Source organism: Dermacentor albipictus, chromosome 1, assembly GCF_038994185.2.
Source record: "Dermacentor albipictus isolate Rhodes 1998 colony chromosome 1, USDA_Dalb.pri_finalv2, whole genome shotgun sequence".
NCBI classification, from domain to species: domain Eukaryota; kingdom Metazoa; phylum Arthropoda; class Arachnida; order Ixodida; family Ixodidae; genus Dermacentor; species Dermacentor albipictus.
In genome coordinates this window covers 44,364,203-44,383,403 of record NC_091821.1, presented here as the reverse complement: position 1 = coordinate 44,383,403, position 19,201 = coordinate 44,364,203, and the positions used below count along the sequence as shown (strand labels likewise).

General features: G+C 43.6%; 2 protein-coding genes across 6 annotated transcripts in view; one reads left to right on the top strand and one right to left on the bottom strand.

Moving 5' to 3' along the window:
* The first annotated feature begins 303 nt into the window (after positions 1 to 303).
* Positions 304 to 2,116, top strand: LOC135906257 (uncharacterized). The gene is made up of 5 exons (XM_065437565.1): positions 304 to 452; positions 613 to 1,382; positions 1,445 to 1,581; positions 1,655 to 1,706; positions 1,775 to 2,116. The coding sequence occupies exons 2-5, from the start codon at positions 639 to 641 to the stop codon at positions 1,853 to 1,855; spliced, it is 1,014 nt and encodes a 337-aa protein (XP_065293637.1). The 5' UTR covers positions 304 to 452; positions 613 to 638; the 3' UTR covers positions 1,856 to 2,116.
* LOC135906237 (26S proteasome non-ATPase regulatory subunit 5) overlaps positions 2,017 to 19,201 on the bottom strand; it is a 79,525-nt gene continuing 62,340 nt past the window's right edge. The window contains exons 8-10 of one of the 5 annotated variants that reach the window (XR_010565678.1): positions 17,327 to 17,545; positions 16,826 to 16,961; positions 2,017 to 2,215 (exon numbers count right to left, since the gene is read on the bottom strand). The gene's annotated coding sequence lies outside the window, so the exon portion shown is untranslated. Of the gene's footprint in view, positions 2,216 to 11,131; positions 11,259 to 16,825; positions 16,962 to 17,326; positions 17,546 to 19,201 lie in introns of all 5 variants that reach the window. The other 4 variants (XR_010565677.1, XR_010565675.1, XR_010565679.1 and 1 more) reach the window with 4 other exon arrangements.

Sequence of the window (19,201 nt, the reverse complement as noted above, 5' to 3'; positions counted from 1 at the left end):
TGCTGTACGTCTGATGAACTAACTTGACATCCAAAACTTTGATGCCATGTACGTCCGATTGAACGATCGCGGCGCCAGATTTCCCTCTAGTTATACTAATATGAAACTCTATGTTCGCGGCCAACGTTTTTGGCGGAGATAGCGGCAAGCAAGGGGAGGGCGGTTCGGTCGCACCACTAGAAAGTTCACCATAGAGAAAGAAATTTCTTTCTCTATGAGTTCACTATGGTGTCCCGAGCATCGAAGCCTGTCGTCGGAGGATGGTCGGAGGGCCGCATGCCTCTTTGCATTATCATCATCATCGATTACCCGCTTCTGTCACTTTGTTTTCGGTTTGTCGCCATAACAACCTCCATGGTACGGAGCAAAACTTGCGCGGAACGTGGTGAAGGCCCGTAGATTTCTTACATGGTCTACCTCAACGACCACCAGGCGAAGCGGCTGCAAGGAAGGTATAAAGCGCGTAATATTAAACATCCATAATGTCGCGTTCAACTCGGGCGATCACTTGGTTGCCCCCTTTTGCTCTGTATACATTGCGTGTGTGTGTACTTTACTGTTTGGTTTATGTTCCATCCATCCTCTTATTTTTTATTTTATACGTGTTCACAGCACGCAGCTGTAGAAACGCTGAAGCTATGGACACAACGGATACTGAATCGGTAGAAGATGAATCTGAACACCAACAGCAACCGTACGTGGACATCGAGGCTATCAACAACACGCTAACGGAAGTCCACCAGCAGTACAATAACCTGCTACTCAAGTACTCCAATGCTTTAAATATAATTGACGAGCTTAAATGCCAACTAGCTTGCGGGGTGGTCAATAAAGAAGTCGCCGGTGGCTGGAGCGAGTCCAATGCATTGGAACTTCGAAAAGACGTCCGCTATCTCGAGGCTGATATAACACGGAAGCCATTGCCACTGGCCCCAAGTAAGCGAAACTCAAATTTTGTTACGGTACGGCATTCTGGAGATCGCATCAATCGAGAGAGGGCGATCCTTTGTGCTTCTGACGTCGGCAGTCTGCCACCGCTAGAACATAGACAAGTTGGGCTGCACTCCCCCACTGGAGTGTCTACTTTTCCACCAGAAAACAACCTGCGGAAAGCGCGTCACATAGAAGCAGACTGTGAACTCGAAGCGTTGGAAGAACCTGCAAGCAGCTGTATGAGCGTCATACTTGACCCTACAAATGACTTTGTTTCATACACAGCCCCCACAAGCATGGATGATGCACCCAAATTTTCATCGCACCCGTGTGTCTATGATAGCACTCGTAGGAGATCTTCGAGTCACAAGACTGCTTCAGTGCAGCGCAAGTACCACCAAGTTGCTGTAGTTTATCCAGCGCAGCGCAATGCCGAGTTGTGCACTGTGGTGAGTACATACATAGCTATAGCATATGCCTTGCGGATTTCTGCCAACAGATGCAATTTCAGGGTTGCTGCCTAGCTCATTCCTGCTGCTGCTGCACCGAACAAAAGAAATCCATGCACCGCCAAATGGATGCTCCCCATTCCTCATGCTGCTTCAATGCTGGCCTTGACGCCACGTTTACACATCTTTCAAGAAAATGGTAATTTCATGTCTTAATTCAACTCCTACTGGGCACACGTCTAAATTTGTGGCCACGTTTTTGTTCCCAACAGCCTCTGGCCCTCCAGTGGCACAAGTGCCACCGCAGATACTTCACTATTTAAGGTATTACTTTTGCTGCAGTACTCGAATGAATCATTGCATTAATTTAAAAAAATAATCTTTTATTCCAGATCTCATCAGCTTTGGACATTGCCCTCAAGCTTGCAGCAGAATTGAGGAAAAGTTCCTCTTCTCTGCTTCAACAACTATAGGGCCAACTTTAGTTGTAATATTTCTACATTTTATTTACCTATATGATGGTATTCCATTGACTGACACAGGAAGCCTGCTGCTCACAGTGAATCGTCTTAAAATTTATTTAGCTGCCTACTATAAAGATGCATTAAAAAAGAAATGAAACGTGCCAAAACAATTGAGTGAATCATGCTGCCATATTTTTTCTGACAGAAAGTGATCCCTTTATTTGTTTTACGTTGGTGACATTCTACAATAAAACATTTTTTACACAACTTTCCGCATTGTTCTGTGTTCCATTAGCTGTGGGAAGGAGCTGCAGAAAGCAGGTCTAGGCCATCAATGTTCTAAAATCACACTGCTCCTTGAGCTTCTTGCTGAAAAAGGAAAAATCCATAGGTTATTTTTATTAGTGACGCAAGTCTATTATTTATAATAACCGGAAGCTGCCTGCGCAATATTTTTTAATGGTCAACTTAGGGCAGCAATACAGAAAAAGTTGGGAGCACATTTTGTAATGAACCATTCATTTTGTTTTGCTATGTCATATGTACTTTGCAACAGCACATATGACAGGTGAAGATGGAAAAAAGAAAAACAAAATTGGTTGTTACAAAATATAACCACATTACTTTTTCATTAATTTCATTACTTTTTTTCCAGAGGAGTTAATCATTAACTAACACTACAAGAGATTATAGACTGTGGATGAGGTTGAAAGGTACAGATATTCCAACGAGCTGAAAACAAAAGTACAAGAAGCACATGCTGACAAGCACATGCACTGCTTTTGAAGCTTTTTAATTTTCCTAGGCAGATTTTTTTTAGAGTATCCAATTGAGGACTGCATAAGTTTAGGATTTCAACTAAGCTGTAATGCCTATAGCTTTTTTACTAGTTTTACTAGCTTTGGGATAGTTAGTGCAACAAAACCCTTAAACTTTTATCCTATTAATCCAGTTTATGGTCATTTCAGATGAACTGTTGGATAAAATAGTTTAAACTGATTTAACAAAAGGTCTGACAGGTTGTTCTGCAATTACTGGAACAAAAATTGGAGGACGCTTAAGCTTCGCCTTCAAGAGTGGAACGCGACAGCGTTCCCGTCGACCCGCCAAGGGGTGTAAGACAATGGGCTACGGCGCAGCGACTACGCGCCCCGCATCGGACGCGGTGAGCGTCGACCAACACGGCGTTCGGCGCGACAACGAACTGTGCGCCTGAGCAAGCGACGCACGCCTGAGCCTTATAGAAACAGCTCGTTTCTAAGGCAACACCGCGTTCACTAGAGGCGCTTTTGTACCGCTTTGAAGCATCGAACTCGTGGCGATTGCCATTTCATGTGAGCTGTCTCAAAGAAAAAAAGCTGAAAAGCATTACCTTCATGATCTACTTCACAAGCTGCACGCTTTCGAAAGCCAGGAACCAGGGTTGTATGGCGATGAAATAAACACAGTTCGCGCACAAATACAGAAATATGAGACGGAAGTGTACAAAGGAGCAATGGTGCGTTCACGCACAACTCGCTTCACAGAGGAACAGCCCACAAAAAGGGCTCTCGGGGATGAGAAGCGATACGCGCTTTCCAAGCAAATATTAGAAATTGAGTCTGGTGGGTCTATATACACAGACACGTCCCAAATAGTAAGCCTATTTGAAGCTCACTATAAAGATCTTTTCGCTGCAGTTAAGCCTCAGAATGGATACGAAGAAAACGCAGATCAGTTTATTTCGCTTATGCCACACTTAGAAGAAGATGATCGACTCAGCGTTGATGGGCCAATAACTCGAGAAGAAATTAATTTTGCCGTCGAAAAGCTGCAGAAGAACAAGACGCCTGGTCCTGATGGCCTTGGCCTTAGTGCTGAATTTTATATAAAATTTCAGGAATTCCTGTGTCCTTTTCTGGAGCAGCTTTTCGAGGAAGCCTATCAATATGGTGAGCTTCCTCCATCTTTCTATCAGGGCCACACAACCTTAATACCAAAAAGCACTGATGATGAAACATAAAGAGAGTAAACGGATATAGGCCAATATCATTATGTAACGTGGATTACAAGATATTTGCAAAAATACTGACCAATAGATTGCAGACAGTCATTACTAAATTAGTAGGTGATCACCAAACATGCGGAATTCGATGCCGCTCTATACAGACAAATGTTCATATCGCACGTTCAGTCCTCGAGTGCATAGAGGGTAGTACGGATCAAGTAGCTCTTCTCCAGATTGACCTCGCCAAAGCCTTTGATAAGGTTCAACACGAATTTTTATTCCAACTACTGCGACATCTTCAGTTAGGGGATGTATTATACAATGGTATAACACTTTGTTATAAACACTGCACTACAAAGTTAATTGTAAACCGTACCCTCTCAGATATAATACAAGTACAGTCATCCGTTCGTCAAGGTTGTCCGCTCTCGCCTTTACTCTTCGCCATATGCTTAGAACCGCTTTGCTTAAGCGTGCTTTGCGACTCGAGCATTCAAGGATATATGTATGCCGATGAGGAAATTAAAGTGCTAGCTTATGCAGATGACATTGCCTTCTTTTGTGTCGATAAGCCAAGCATTACCAAGGCAATAAACGCTACCCTGCCTTTCTGTGAGACTGCAGGAGCTACTGTAAATTTTGACAAAAGTAGAGGCTTTTGGCTAGGCATGTGGGCGCTCACTCCCTCTGTATTCGCGAATATTCATTGGAATCAGTCTCCGTTGCGATATCTTGGAGTACCTCTCGATAACTTCCGTAATAGTGGACCTCATTGGACGTCCACGATAACCACTATCCGTCGCAAGGTGACAACCTGGCAAGGACGCGATCTCTCCATTTTTGCGAGAGCTAAGGCATGCAATACATTTCTCGCTTCTAAGCTTCTTTATGTTCTGCAGGTCTTGCACTGCTCACGTGTCCATGTCCAGGCATTTCATAGAATATTTGCATGTTTTATTTGGCATTCATCATGGGAAGCCATGAGAAGGGACAACCTTTTTCTCCCGCTTGGAAAGGGAGGCCTGGGTCTTGTGCATTTGTTTGTGCGACAATTGGTCATGCGCTTATTTTACCTTAAAAATGTCCGTCATCCATTCCTTCTCGCAGTTAATCGAGCACGTCTTGCGTCACACCTCCCTTTTCTTTTTGTCACGACAAACTTTGCTCAAGAACTACCGTTATGGGGCTTCTTAAAGGAACTTGTCGACACTATTTCATTCTTAAAAGCCAGAGTCAACCTTGAATATCTGTTTACCGTTAATCGCACGTCGCTAAATGTAGCACTTATAGATAACCTTTTCCCTGAACCTCTGTACCGAAAGCCGTATCTGTCTCTATTTGGTCAAGATGTTCTTTGCCGTGTCCGTAGAATGTGCATTGCGCCAGCAGCGAAAACGTTTTTCTTTAAGCTGCACACCTCCACACTGCCAGTTAAAACGTGGCTTCAGGAAAGAGGACTGTATGTACCCTGGAATACAAATTGTAGGCTTTACAATCAACCTGAGACAATAGAACATTGCTTTATACTTTGTCGTGACGCATTTCTTTTTTGGGACATTTTACAAAGAACTATCAAAAAAGACCTTCCTCTCACATGTTATGGTATCCGGTTCCTTCCTTTCAAAAAGACAGCCAGTAATACACCATATGATTTGTTTATGTTATTAGGACTTTATTCATTACGGAGAAGTCAAATGATCGACAGACATGCCGAGCCACCTCGCTCGACAAGGTCTATCTTCCGAGAAGAGACTGCTCAAGTCCGGAGTGTGGTGGCTACATATGATCCCGCCCCTGAATGGATTTCGCGTCTGGACGCTTGTGTTTGTTTACCACAATTTTGAACTGTCATTGGACTGTATACTTTCTGTGAATTTGTTTCTCTTGTATGTTCATATCTAATGTAAATACATTGGTTTGACAGTACCGATAATTCCATGCAATAAAACTCGTGGCTCAGTGGTAACGTCTCCGTCTCACACTCCGGAGACCCTGGTTCGATTCCCACCTAGCCCATTTTGCAAGTTGTTTTTTATTCATGAAGTGCCTGCTGGGATTTATCGCTCACGGCACAGCCGCCGACGCCGACTTTTCTGAGACACGAGCTCCTTAACACTGTCGCGTTAAAAGTGCACTCTAGATTACGCAGGGCACTTCCTCACCGACACACAGTCTGTCTACACGGTGGCGGCGCCATACCCTTCAGCTCGCTGCTTGTGGTTTTGTCACAATTAGCAGTCGGGACGAGGTGCGCCACTGGCCACAAGCTGAGAATCTATGGCTTTTGTGTGCGCAGATACTGGCTGTTTCATAAATAGGAGCGTCAGGCATATAGTAACCCCTTGTTAGCTTGAACTCCGATATCTAAAATTACGGACAAGTTTTCTTTTTTTTTTCGGCCGTGGTGCCGACCCATGTGTTTTTCACCTCTTATATCGAAAAACTTTCGCACTAGACAGCATATCTCGAAATGTCGACTTCGAAAATACAAGGAAAAGGCGACGTCGCTTGAACTCGCGTTCCGCACAGCGGCAGCTCGCCGTGCCGGGCCGCACTTCCTGCTCAGGCTTATTTTTTCCCCTTCTATCTATCACCGCTCACGTGCACTTGCTTGGCTGCTCGCTGCCATTTAGTTGTGGCCTCAAGAAATAGCTGCGAGTCGACGTCTTTCTTATTCCTTTCTCATTTATGACGCTGTCAGAAACGCATCAATGTGGTAACGGCGTATTAACAGTAATCATGAGCAAGATGATTGGCACTTTTGAGCAGGCACGATTATAGGCCACGCTATGCGCCCAAAAGAAACCAGCATGCGAGCCCACACTTTAGCGAGACCGCGGTTTGATAAGGACGCTCGCTTCATGCTCGCGCGACGATGAGGCGTATATGCCACGTCACTCATGGGTGTCCGCTAAAGGCGTGGCAAGGGTGCTATTCTGCAGTTCAGTTTCGGTTTTCGAAGCGAAATTGCTACGAGTTCATTATAAGATGCTCAAAATAACAATGTCAGCTATTTGGATGACTGGAACCGCGGTTATGCTCGGATGACTGGCTTCAAATATTGCATCGGGATCCATAGCCTTCGTGCTGTGGGCACGCTGTTTTGGCACAGTGCCAGTAAAGCCGTATCTTGCCCTTTGACGCCGATGCGTCCAGTACAGTGAACGCAAAAGTGGCCGAGACTATTACCGACGGAATTTTGAAAGCCTCCACGTGGTCTATGCGCGACCAGCGGGCTTCTATTTTCTGAAATAGGTTATTTCGAAACTCCGCTTATCTCGCTTTTAATTACAGCTTCGAGTTAACGGGGAGTTTACTGTACATGACACTTCCTGCTAAACCGCTTGCTTGTTCGCACTCAAATTGTTGTTAAGCACTTGCTAAGTACTGTTTTCCATGGTTTTCAGTGCAAACCCTAGATGGTGCCATGAATCCACCTGCTGGGCCCACGTAAGAAGAACCGGTGGACTGCAGCATGAGGAGACACATGATCGTCTGCATTTGCATGCACTACAGCATTCGACATTGGCATCCTGTGTGCACCCAAGGAATATTCACACTAACAAGGAGCTGTGCTGAGTATGCAGCAGCATCTAGTGTCCAGCACAACTAAGGAGTTAAAATGAAAGTTTTTATATGTACATAAGCCGTTTACTCATCAACCTTTATAATAGACAATGGTAGCTATAGCCATGGCAACGCTATTCAGCCAAATCAAGCCCAAGGCATCAGCATGGCTCCGGTAGCACAATATTTCTTTGCCAACAAATGGTAGTTACAAGTTGTAGGACGCACAGAAAATAACATTTGCTTCTGTTCATCGCACATTTTTCAAGAAATAGGTGCCCTAGTGGGCAGTAACCCTGCAAAAAGTAGTGTACAGACTGCATTTGAATTTTCTAAAAAAGTTTGGCGAAGTAGATGTCCCATTAAACAAACAGATGCCAGTGTTCCTCTAGTCCACTAAAAGGTACCTCGCCATTAGTAGTACCCAAAACTGAAGATACTTTTAGTTGGACCATGTGTGAGCAAGAACAAGGAATCTTGGTATGCCAAGGAGCAGCAATGCAAGCAGGTGTTGAGGGTTACTGCAAGCATGCCAGTGATGTGACTCTTGATCAGTCATGTTTGCGCCAACATACAGGTTCTGTTCTGAAAGTAGTAGGACTGGTTTTTTCCTGGGCGGACGGGCGGACAAGAGGCGATCTGCGCGCGCTGTAATGGTTGTGGTCGGGCATGAAATAGCTATAGTAGCTGGCCCATGCCGTTACTTTGTTCAAGGGAAAGACTTGATCGAGAACGAGGAATATGGTATTTATTTACAGTACCTACATGAGAATGTACAGTTCATCCGTCTAGCATGAATGAAAAAGAATGCACGCTGAACAGTCAACGACGGCTGCTTAAATACACTCTGTCCTTCCTAGATCCCTAGGTGAGGGAAAACGGCCGTTCAGACTTCAACCGATGGGAGCGTCCAAAGTCATCGTCGCCGACCCGCCTTTGCGGGGAAGGGTTTACACAGTCACTTCCGCACAGGTTTCACTGACCACACCGAGGTGAGAGGGTTCTCGCAGACAAGGGTTCTGCCCCGAGCAGGCGCCTTTTGATCCCAGTGTTGACTCCGCAGACAGTGGCCGCCGCGTCAGTCCATTGACTGACGATTTCTAAGACTCATGAGACGGCGAACACACTAACAATACTTGGTCCGCCGACCGCACCTAGACATAGTGGCGCCGACGGGCTGGGGACTGTCCTATTGTCGTCCTTACAGAGCGAGGTGCCGCAGCAGACATGGTGGCGCCATTCGGTTGGGGACTGTCGTTTCCCCGAAGGTCGCCAGCCCCCGCAGGACGAATGTAACAGCGCAGGATCGGTGAAGGGGATATTGGGAATGCTGAGAAAAATCAGCAGTCGGCTTTCGGCCGTTGAAGAAAGCAGGTTGCTTGTACTGTGAACCCCTGTTGTCACGGAGAATCATGGAGCGTGCACTGGATCAGCGATGCGCGATCAAATTTTGTGTAAAGCTTGGTAAAACGGGCAAAAAGACTCACGACATTATTAAGGAGGCCTACGGTGATGCTGCCGTAGGTAGATCAGGTGTTTTTGAATGGCACACGCTATTCCGAGAAGGTAGGGAAAGAGTGGAAGACGACGACCGCTCCGGATGCCCTTCGACCAGCAAGACCAATGAAAATGTGTCGCGAGTGAAAAATTTACTGATCGTAGTATGAGTATCAGAATGATTGCTGATGACTTGAGCATTCCTCAAACCCAAGTTTTTGAGATCATGACAGAAAACTTAGCCACGAGGAAAGTGTGCACGAAGTTCGTGCTGCGAGTGTTGTCAGAGGACCAAAAGACAACCAGAAAGCTATCTGCCAGGATCTTCATCATATGAATGAGGACCCCGACTTTTTGGACAATGTAGTGACCGGTGACAAGACGTGGGTGTTTGATTACGACCCGAAGAGCAAGCGGCAGAGCTTAGAATGGCACACCCCGTTTTCCCCACGCCCCAAGAAAGCACGAATGAGCAAATCTAAGCACAAGTCCATGATCATTTCCTTTTTGATCGACATGGAGTCATCCACAAAGAGTTCGTACCACAAAGTCAAACAGCCAATGCAGTTTTTTATGTGGAAGTCCTCAAAAGACTGAAAACGCATTGTTAGTGTCCGCCCAGCCATCGGCAACAATTGGCAGCTGCACCATGACAACGTGCCGAGCCACACAGCGTTCCGCGTAGTGGAGTATCTTGTCCAGCACAAGGTGGCAACACTGCCTCAGCCCCTCTACAGCTCTGACTTGGACCCGCCAGACTTTTTTCTATTCCAGAGAATAAAATCGAAGCTCTAGGGGAAGCATCACGGATCGGTAGAGGCGGTTCAACAGGCCGCGACGAGGGAGCTAAACAGCATTCCGGTCCAGGTGTTCCTGGAGGTCTACAAAACGGGAAAACTCATTCGCAGCAGTGTGTAGATGCAGAAAGGTGCTACTTTGAAAAATTTTAATTGTTTGCTGTATACTTATGAATAAAATTTTAAAAAATGAGTCCTACTACTTTCAGAACAGACTCTGTATTTACCTTGATGCCAACAAACAGTTATTACTGTAAATCTTGAAATGGCTGCTAAATTTTCCTTTTAAACGTAAGCAGATTTCTCTCTCTATGTCTCTGTGTGCGTACATGCATAAAAAGCGATGATTCACATAACTGAAATATTATTCTACCTGGAAATTAAACATAATATGGCAAATCAGTTCTGTGGAACTCCACAAGGTGGAGAAAGATGGATGACAGTGAAAAATTGTTATGCTGTCTTTCATGGTTGTACACCCCCCTAGACGGTGCTATGAGTCTGCCTGCTTTCAATGCTTTCAGTTGAGAAACAATTGGGCCTCACTATATAATTTGCTTGCCTTATGGTTAAATAAGATGGGAGAAGGACCACACCGGAAAGGCGTTGGTCCTGGGTTTAATCCCTAGACCAGAATAAATTTTTATTCAATTGCGAAGCTTTCTTTCTGAGAAACCCATATGGATTTCCTTTCCTTTGTAGCTTTGTGCTACTGTCGTGCAAATGAGTTTTTATCTTCCATGAGCATTAAACCGCCCGTTTATATGCTGATATGTTGCATGCCAACTCAGTGATGCCATCAGACTGTCACCGTGACAACCATGCATAACGGCACCACTGACCGTGCATCAGTTCTTGCAGTTGGGCACAGAGCGATACTGCATATAAGGCACTGTTGTATGTAAGCTGTCGCCAATCATGCAAGCACATTCACCAGAGCTGAAATTTTTGCAGAACAGACATCATCTTTTGTCTGTCGGTGACAGCTGACTGAACGAGAAAGCAACTCCAGATACAGCCCATCTTTTGCAGTTTGTGAACAGTTTGAAAGCAACACACATTGCTTGCATTTGTAAACACAGCCTATGACAAGAGAGCTCCGACTGAATTGGACCTTGAAGTGAATTTCAGAATATCACAATTTTTTTGTCTCATATAAACAGTGACTGTGGACTTTAACAATGAAGAGACCAAGGTACCGTGAACTTCCCATTTTATGAATAGCCAATGGGTACAACAGCTCTCTGCCTATGGACCAAACTTCGGGCAATTATGAAGTATCATGAACAACCTTCAGATGTGCCTGTAGCAATTAGTACTTGGCTTTAAGCTATTAATGCTATATTAAGATCTTGACTTTGTAATACTAGCTATTCCCACATGTAACAAAACAAAACAAAAAAGACTGGCCAAAGACATAACACATTCTGAACTTACTAGTACTAACAATGTGACAGCATTCCTGTGATGGTGTCACCACTGCACCAACTCGGGGACCCCGTAGGCTTCTTTGGACAATATTGCAAATAAAGTGGAGAAAATAGTTGCCACACTGACACTGATGCTGCAAAAAAAAAAAAAAAAAAAAAGAAAAAAGGAATGGTTCCTTGCATTTAATTGGCTAACTAACTTTTAATGTTTTTGTTACCGATCTTTCACGGTACAGTGCAATTAGTCTAATGTGCCCAACAACATAGCTTAGAGCACTTGAAGTATTCCAAGAAAACATTACAATTTTAATCAAAGCAAGTGCCACCACAATACTGCAATGGACAGTTTCCACATCTTTCTCTTATCAAAGTTCAAGTGACCATAAACATAAGTTCTGAGCATCTCTGACTTCATTACAGGTGTAGAAAGAGCAATACTGTAATGCTTCTCGCATTTATTCAGTTCAGAAATGTGTTCTTCATTGAGAAAACTTCCATTAAAAGAATAATGTTAAGTTGTACCAGAAATCAAGATCTCATGACATGCCGGCATCGATTTTGACTGGGCCAACAGAACACCAAAAGGGAAACAAAAAAGCCAGTGCAAATGCCAACAGGAAGCCAATGCTGCAGGAGCTGCTGGCAATTATAAAAACAACTAAAATGAAGAAGCTTCTTTTAGTGTCTCATTTGCATGACTGTCCATAATGGCACCACATTTACAAGAAAACACGGGGAAGGCGGGAGATGGAAATTCAAGATGATGAGCAAAGCGAGAACAAGGTGAAAGCAGGAGCCAATGTTTCGACAAGTGGACTTGTCCGGATATGACGCCTTGAAGACAAGTCCACTTGTCGAAATGTTGCCTCCTGCTTTCACCTTGTTCTCGTTTTGCTCATCACATTTAAAAGAGTCATTCATAAAGTTCCAAGTACAAGCACAAAAAATTGGAATAGGTGGTGCATGGCTGCATCCGCATGGCTGCATCAACAAAACCATGTTTTTCTAAGCTCTTGGCCCTATATAAATATTGCATACTATTGTACCGGAGAAAGCTGCTATGGCAATGAAAAAAAAAAAAAAAAATTCACGCAGAAGCTCCTCTGGTAGTTGTCTAAATATGCATAAGCATTGTGCCACTTGCTCATCTCCATGCAGCCCGGTGTCATTATCAATGTTATGGAACTTGATCCGACCAGTATAAACCCTTATCAACCCTCATCGGTTGTTTGCTTACCATGTTTGATAGCAAATATGATAAGGCAGGAACCCACGACCATTGGTGTTAATTAAGGTGAAGTTAATTATCCAGTTAAGATAGAGTTAATTAAGGTGCTCGAACCCTCAACCTTTGGTGGGAGTCAAACCCAGGACCTTTGGTGTTAAGGTGAATTAGGGTTAATTTAGCAAAGCTGTTGCAAAACCACCACTACATGTGCTGAGGGGGGTATGCTATGATTTATTGGTGGTTCGGATACTTGTGTTGAGCTTATTTATTCAAACTTATGCTGTTCTGTGTGTTGTATGGGTGATTTAAATGAACGTATGCACTGTTCGCTTCACTTTGTTGAGGGCATGTAGCATCTGCCTTACGTGGGTATGAGCCATTGCATTTTTTTCTTGGTTACGTGGGTATGAGCCATTGCTTAAGGGGGTATCAGCTATTCATTGTCTTAGGTGACAAACAAATTTCTCATTGTGTAGGCATAGAAATGCTTACGCATTTAAAAATGGTGCCTCCACAGGAGGAAGTTGACACTTAATCATTTGTCAATTTCCTGCATCTGAAGGGAAACAATGTCAATGAGATTCTTCCAGAGCTAGTGGCAGAGTATGAGAATAACCCATATTCTGGCACAGCGGTCAGTTGCTGAAGATGCTTTCCATATGGGCAAACAGAACTAGGAGGCGAGAACTGAGTGACCAACTGTCAGTCAGTGACGAACCATAAGTTGTAGTGAATGTGAAAACTCTGGGATTTACTCAAATGTGCAGAAGTATTGAGGAGTTGGTGCAGCAGGTCAATACAATTCTAGGGTCAGAACACACAGCACTCTCAAATAAAACCACATTTATTTAATGTTGCAGTGTACTAGGGTTCTATGGTGGCTGAAGGCCATGTAAAAAAAGACTCCTCAGATTGAAGCAGGCGTGAAAATGTAGCTGTGCGAGGGGGACTCTGATGACTTTTTTAGTGCTTCATCACTACACATAAGCATTGGATGCACCAGTCCTATACAGATACAAGCTTACAAAGCAAACAATGGCAGCAAGTGCACTCACCATTGCCCCAAAAAGCCAAGAGGTCATGCTGAGTGTCCTTAGACTGCTGTGGTTAATTCATCACTGCTGTGGTGTTCCCCACTCAGATTATGCCCGGAAAGGCCAAACTGCCATGGAAGAATGTTATCCGGAGCTTATGACAGTGTTGCAAGAGGCTACCATGATAAAGCACCAAGGAAAGCTCATGAAAGGTGGCTATCTGCTTAATGCCAATGGACTGGGTCACTCTGCATGGACAATGCATGCTGCCCCATTAGGCTATAAAGTGTTGCCCCATCCTAGATGTTCATCATACACCTAGTGGATTCTTCCTCTTCCTTCATACGAAAAGCCAATTACGTGGAAAGAAGTGTTTTGAAGATGGAATGAGTGGCAAAATTGACCTACCACTTGAGCTACCAACGCCACAAAGTCAGATGGCTGCTCCATCACTGCAATCATGATTTGGTGCAATGTTTTAGCAGATGATCGCATTGAGACCAGTGGAATGACAGTCGACAGGTTAGATTTGTTAACTCTGCACGAATTGTCATTGCACTGCCGCCACCCACAGTCGTCGGTCGTGTCGTTGTTGGTCTAATATGACAGCACTGTCATTCAGGCACACTGTCATGCATCCGGAGAACTGGGGACAATTGTTGGTGTCAGTGTCTTCACATCGATGGCCATCATAAGTATAGCAGCTCGAGGTGTCTTGGCGCTGGCAAAGAACTGATTTGGAGCAGCTTCAAGTACATTTGGTGCAGTGTTCACAATACATCTTTATACCGGATATGGGTCTTTGTGTGTGTGTGTGCGTTCAGCACGCTTCAAGCAACCAGGAAAAAAAAAAAGTCAACAAGATCAGACCCTAGTACACGAGTGACTAAACCAAAGTTACAGTGACGACATCAACAGGTTTCTTCTAATGTGCAGAATCTTTCCAGAACATATCTATATGGTGTCCCACTTAACGTAAACCAAGCTGTACTTAACTTAACTGTACAACCAAGCTTAACGTCAACCAAGGAACACAGTACAAGATACGATCATAAGACCTAGGTGTTCGGTCGTCAGAGGTTCGACGACTGAACACCGTAGGTCTCAGAATCGTATCTTGTACCAAGTCCCCCCCCTCCCCTCTTGTAATAGCCTGGCTAATATTAGCTGGTACAATGACTATAGCTGTGCCATGAAATATATGAAAGCTGATTAAATTACAACCACAAAACAGGCCCTTCCAATCGTGCAGGTTTGTAGAGAAGGTCCCAACTCGGCAAATTATGTATACTACAAGTATAACAATATTTTTAAAATGGCACTGCCGGTAACTCTGCTAATGAATCTGCAGCCGGATATTATCCAAGGCTTCTTTTTGATCCGATGTCCTCCTTGAGTGAGCTACGTGCCACGCTGGCAGGAGGAATACCAATCTGCAGCACAAACAAACAAAAAGATAGCACGGTGGCAATACATTCGAACAAAAGCGTGAAAGCTACCAATGGAGAACAAACGGCGATCCGCTGACTTGCAGGATGATGATAATGATGGCCGATGATGGCAGTTTTACTGCCCAGGCACTATCAAACTATCAATTGGAGATCACAGGGAGAGGCCTTGGTCCTGCAGTGGACATAAAACAGGCAGCTGCTGCTGATTATGATGACTATCAACGGAAGAAGGCTTTAATTCTTATGCTTCATTTGGCACAGGCTTAATACAATTTTCCACTAAAATGCCATTTTGAAGCAGGACAGCGCGAAGGACCACTCTTGACGCAATAGGCACAGCTGTTCCATCACTGTGATTGCCACAAATGCCTGTGCTTGTATGTATATTTTGTTTTATTCAAAATGAATGGAAACATGCTTTCGAAATTCGAAGTCCCGATCATCAGCAGTGGCCTACCTATGATGTCATTTGCATTCAGCGTAGGTCTAGCGCGTCTGTCGAGTTCGTGACTGGTGACACAGCTGAGGAAGTTTGTTGAAGGAAATGAATTTTCGTTTCTGTTTGCACAGCAGCGACTTCTAATACAGTTAAACCTTGATATAACGAACTTCAATATAATAAAATTCTCGATATATTTAAGTGTATAAATTTTCATAACCTCTTGTTCATAGAACACCACGTATTTATAACCTCAATATAACGAAGTGTGTTTGTATGCGATTTAAATATAACGAAATTTCGCTTTCGCCGCAAAAGAATGATGAGACAATAAATGGAAACTTGCACGGACGCACATGTTCAAATGATTTAATTACAAGCGGCTGCTTGCAAACGCACCTCCCAAATCGCGCGCCATGTGGGAAGAGGGACAGCCAAAGAGGAGCCGCATGTTCCGTATAATGTTCAAGTGCGATAAGCTCCTATCGCACCCCATGCACTGTGTGCTGTAGGTGCGAGTGAAAGTGTGCAATAGATTCACGAGTGCCACCTTCCCATGCGAGCAAAGGGAAAAATGGGGAGGGGAGCAAGCTCGAGATAACACGATCAAGCACGTGTGAGGGGCGGGGGTAAGTTGGCGTGCTCGTGGTTTTTCGTGCGTGTCTTGGCCATGGCTGCGCCATACTGTAAGCGCGGTTGAGCGCATACGCAGCCGCGCATGCTGGTTTAGCTGGTTTAGAGGTAATCTGCTGCGTGTGGAAAGAGTGGCCGTGCCGAGACGGCGTGGCATCATGTGAGTTGTCTTCCCGCACATTTAGTACCTGAGGTTGCGTAATCTCGAACTTCAGTGACTCATTGGTGTGAAAGGCAGACGAAGCATTCACTCCCCGCTGCCGGCGTTCTTCACGATAGTGTCCTCCTACAGCAGGTGACGCCATCAGCCATGGGGGCGAAGTGCACGCGAAAGCGTGGCTGGCTTGGCTTAATTCGTACCGCCGATGTGAAGATATCGTCGACATGGCACGAAAACATATCACTCTTTGCAAACTCCCAAATTTATCAAAATGAATTGCTTTCTCATTCAAACTTGCTTTATTCTATTGCTTGATAATTAGGAAAATTCTGCGCCCCTTTCTATGCAAGAAAAATCTATCGGTAGCTGTGCTTATTTGCATAAAAGGTCGAATTTTAATACAATGAAATTCCAATATAACAAAGCAAATTGCAGATTTTACCTACTTCGTTGTATCGAGGTTTAACTGTATAGCATTCCTGACTTCGTGTGGTGCGTGGTATGGTCTGGTGAACTGTGTTGTGCGTGTGGTGAACTGTGGCACATTTCGCGTGTGATTAATGGTGAATGAAGTTTAAAGGGCTACCTCTGCACTGTTTTCAGCTGGAAAATTAACTTTTGAAAGCAAAAGACACTAGTACCCGAGCAGTGGGAAGTACATCTTCAGCTATTGCATCCATTTTAGCTGACGATGCACTCTTTGATTCAACATATGAAATCCTGTTCAGTACAAGTTCACAGTACTCTTCCACTCACTTCTTTCAAGTGCAGGTGTCGTATGGGCTAGTTGGCGATAAATCATTCGTGCAGCCCTCAAGAACACTGATGCACTGAAGGAAACATGACGCAGTGCTGTATTATGTTTGAGTTTGTGAGTCCTTGTACTTGAGCACTGCAAAAAAAAAATGATTTATTTGCGATATGCACTCTGTGTGCAATGCATAAGAGGAAGTGCATTACATAAGACCCATGCATGAAGCTGCATGTGCAAGAATTGCTTTGATGCCTGCTAAAGCAGCAGCACATACTCAGTCAATGAAGCTGTAAGCACACAAAAATATTTGAATACACACGAAAACTGCTGCGGCATGGCAGCATTTTGTGCCTGCCACAGTTTGTGCCCTTTCTTGAATTTGGTACACCTGTCTCGAGTACATGTCCTCCACTATTTATTTTCAATTTTTCCACACCCTTCAATAAGCTTGCAATGTTAAGCCTCGATGTTTTTGTCTTGTACATGAAGTCTTGATGACGCACCTTTGTGTTGGAGTCCTGCAGTGGTATTTTCGGGCAATCACTTCAGGCAATATTTTCACTTTCGTGTGATGTAGTACAAGGCATGTTGGACAATTCAAGCGTTTTTGCAAGACCAGCTAATCGGTGCAGACTGAAAGTGATATTTCCAAAACCGATCGTCCAAGCATGTGACCCTTGAGTGATGAGTTGCATCAAAAGTGCATTGTTGGCAAATAATTTCTGAAATAAAAAAAATTAATTTATGGGGTTTTACGTCCCAAAACCACGATCTGATTATGAGGCATGCCGTATAGGGGACTCCAGAAATTTGGACCAGCTGGGGCTCTTTAACATACACCCAAATTTAAATACACGGTTGTTTTTGCATTTTGTCCCCACCGAAATGCAGCCGCCATGACTGGGATTCGATCCTGCGAACTCGTGCTTAGCAGCCCAACACCACAGCCACTAAGCAGCCACGGCAGGCCAATAATTTCTGCTAAAGCCTACAAGGTAGAGGGAGGAATAAAAAAAAAAAGAAAGGAATAAATTACTGGTCTTTCAAGTTTGCCAAATAGTTCTTTCATATAACACTGTAGTATAAAATGGTGTTTAAGCATGTGATATATTATTTCAGTGTAGTAGCTTTTGTGCAACGTTGTCCTAATGTGACAATGAGCTTTTTTTTAGTATGAATTCAAAAGTGCAATAAATCACAATGTGCTTATTAACAGTATTCATCCTGCTATTCATTTCATCTGAGATTCAATAATGGTCGGCTAATGTGTCCAGTTCTGTACAGTAAAATAATATGGCACAGCAATTAGGCCCAGCAATTATTGCATACCTCACGGAAACAATTGAATGTCTTTGTCAATCTAAACATCACAGTATCTGTTTGTAAACAATGAACAAACTGGTATTGGAGTGTTTAAATTGTAAAAATAATATGTTTATATATTAACTTTTTAAAATTATGCAATGACCTGTCACCATACATTTCCCGTAATTATTCCCAAAGCTAAAGTTACATATTTCAACGCTTTAGAGAGGACATAGATTTAGTTGAAGGTATGATGCCAAGTTGAAAACGTAATTTTTTTCCAGAAAGCTAGAGTTTGTTATTGCCTAATTAGACGTGCAATCCATTGGAGAATGTCTTGCAGCAAAAATTACGTTCCTGCACTGCCTCTTCGAAAAGATATAGCAAGACTTGTAACCCCAACCAGTGTTTGTGAAACGGAAACTGGAGGTACGGGTTTCATTTGTAATCTAAAAATGTCGGACTATGCATAAAATTTTCTACTTTTCTTAACATTACTATTATGTTCAAAGAAGTAATAAGGTTTCAAAGACAATTACATGTTTCCACCAGTTATAAGCTTTCAAAAAGGGAATACACTATGTTTAAAACATGTTGCTTACACTATCCTGGTGCTTCACACGTTAAATAAATACCATGTTGCCTTTCTTTGTGGCGTTTGTACACTACTTTTCTCATACATACTAGTAGCTACAGTATGGCAAAGATTGGCGTTCGGAGTGCAAAGGCATGGGAAACAAAAGCTTGTCAGGAATCAATACACAAAAGTCACTGTGCACGAAGGACCCGGTGACAGAAGCGCCTCAGGAAGTGCACTGAAAATTGCTAATTAATGTGGAAAGTGTCTGCAATATTCTTGGCATTCGGTCACACATTGCCTTGCCTTGAATAAGTGCTTCAATAATAGAAGTTGGCAAAGGGCAACTAAAGACAAGCCATGAATCTGAACACTCAGATTCTCAAGATTGTGGTATCTGAAGTTGACCATCATTTCATTAATGCCAAGACATAGCTAACATGTTGAAGCCAGTTACAATAGAACATGGCCTTTACAGAGTGAAAACTTCTCATAC

Coding starts and splice junctions, on each gene's coding strand:
- LOC135906257 (XM_065437565.1), top strand. CDS start 639: ATGGACACAACGGATACTGAATCGGTAGAAGATGAATCTGAACACCAA. Junction 1,383..1,444: donor ATGCCGAGTTGTGCACTGTG/GTGAGTACATAC, acceptor ATGCAATTTCAG/GGTTGCTGCCTAGCTCATTC. Junction 1,582..1,654: donor ACACATCTTTCAAGAAAATG/GTAATTTCATGT, acceptor TGTTCCCAACAG/CCTCTGGCCCTCCAGTGGCA.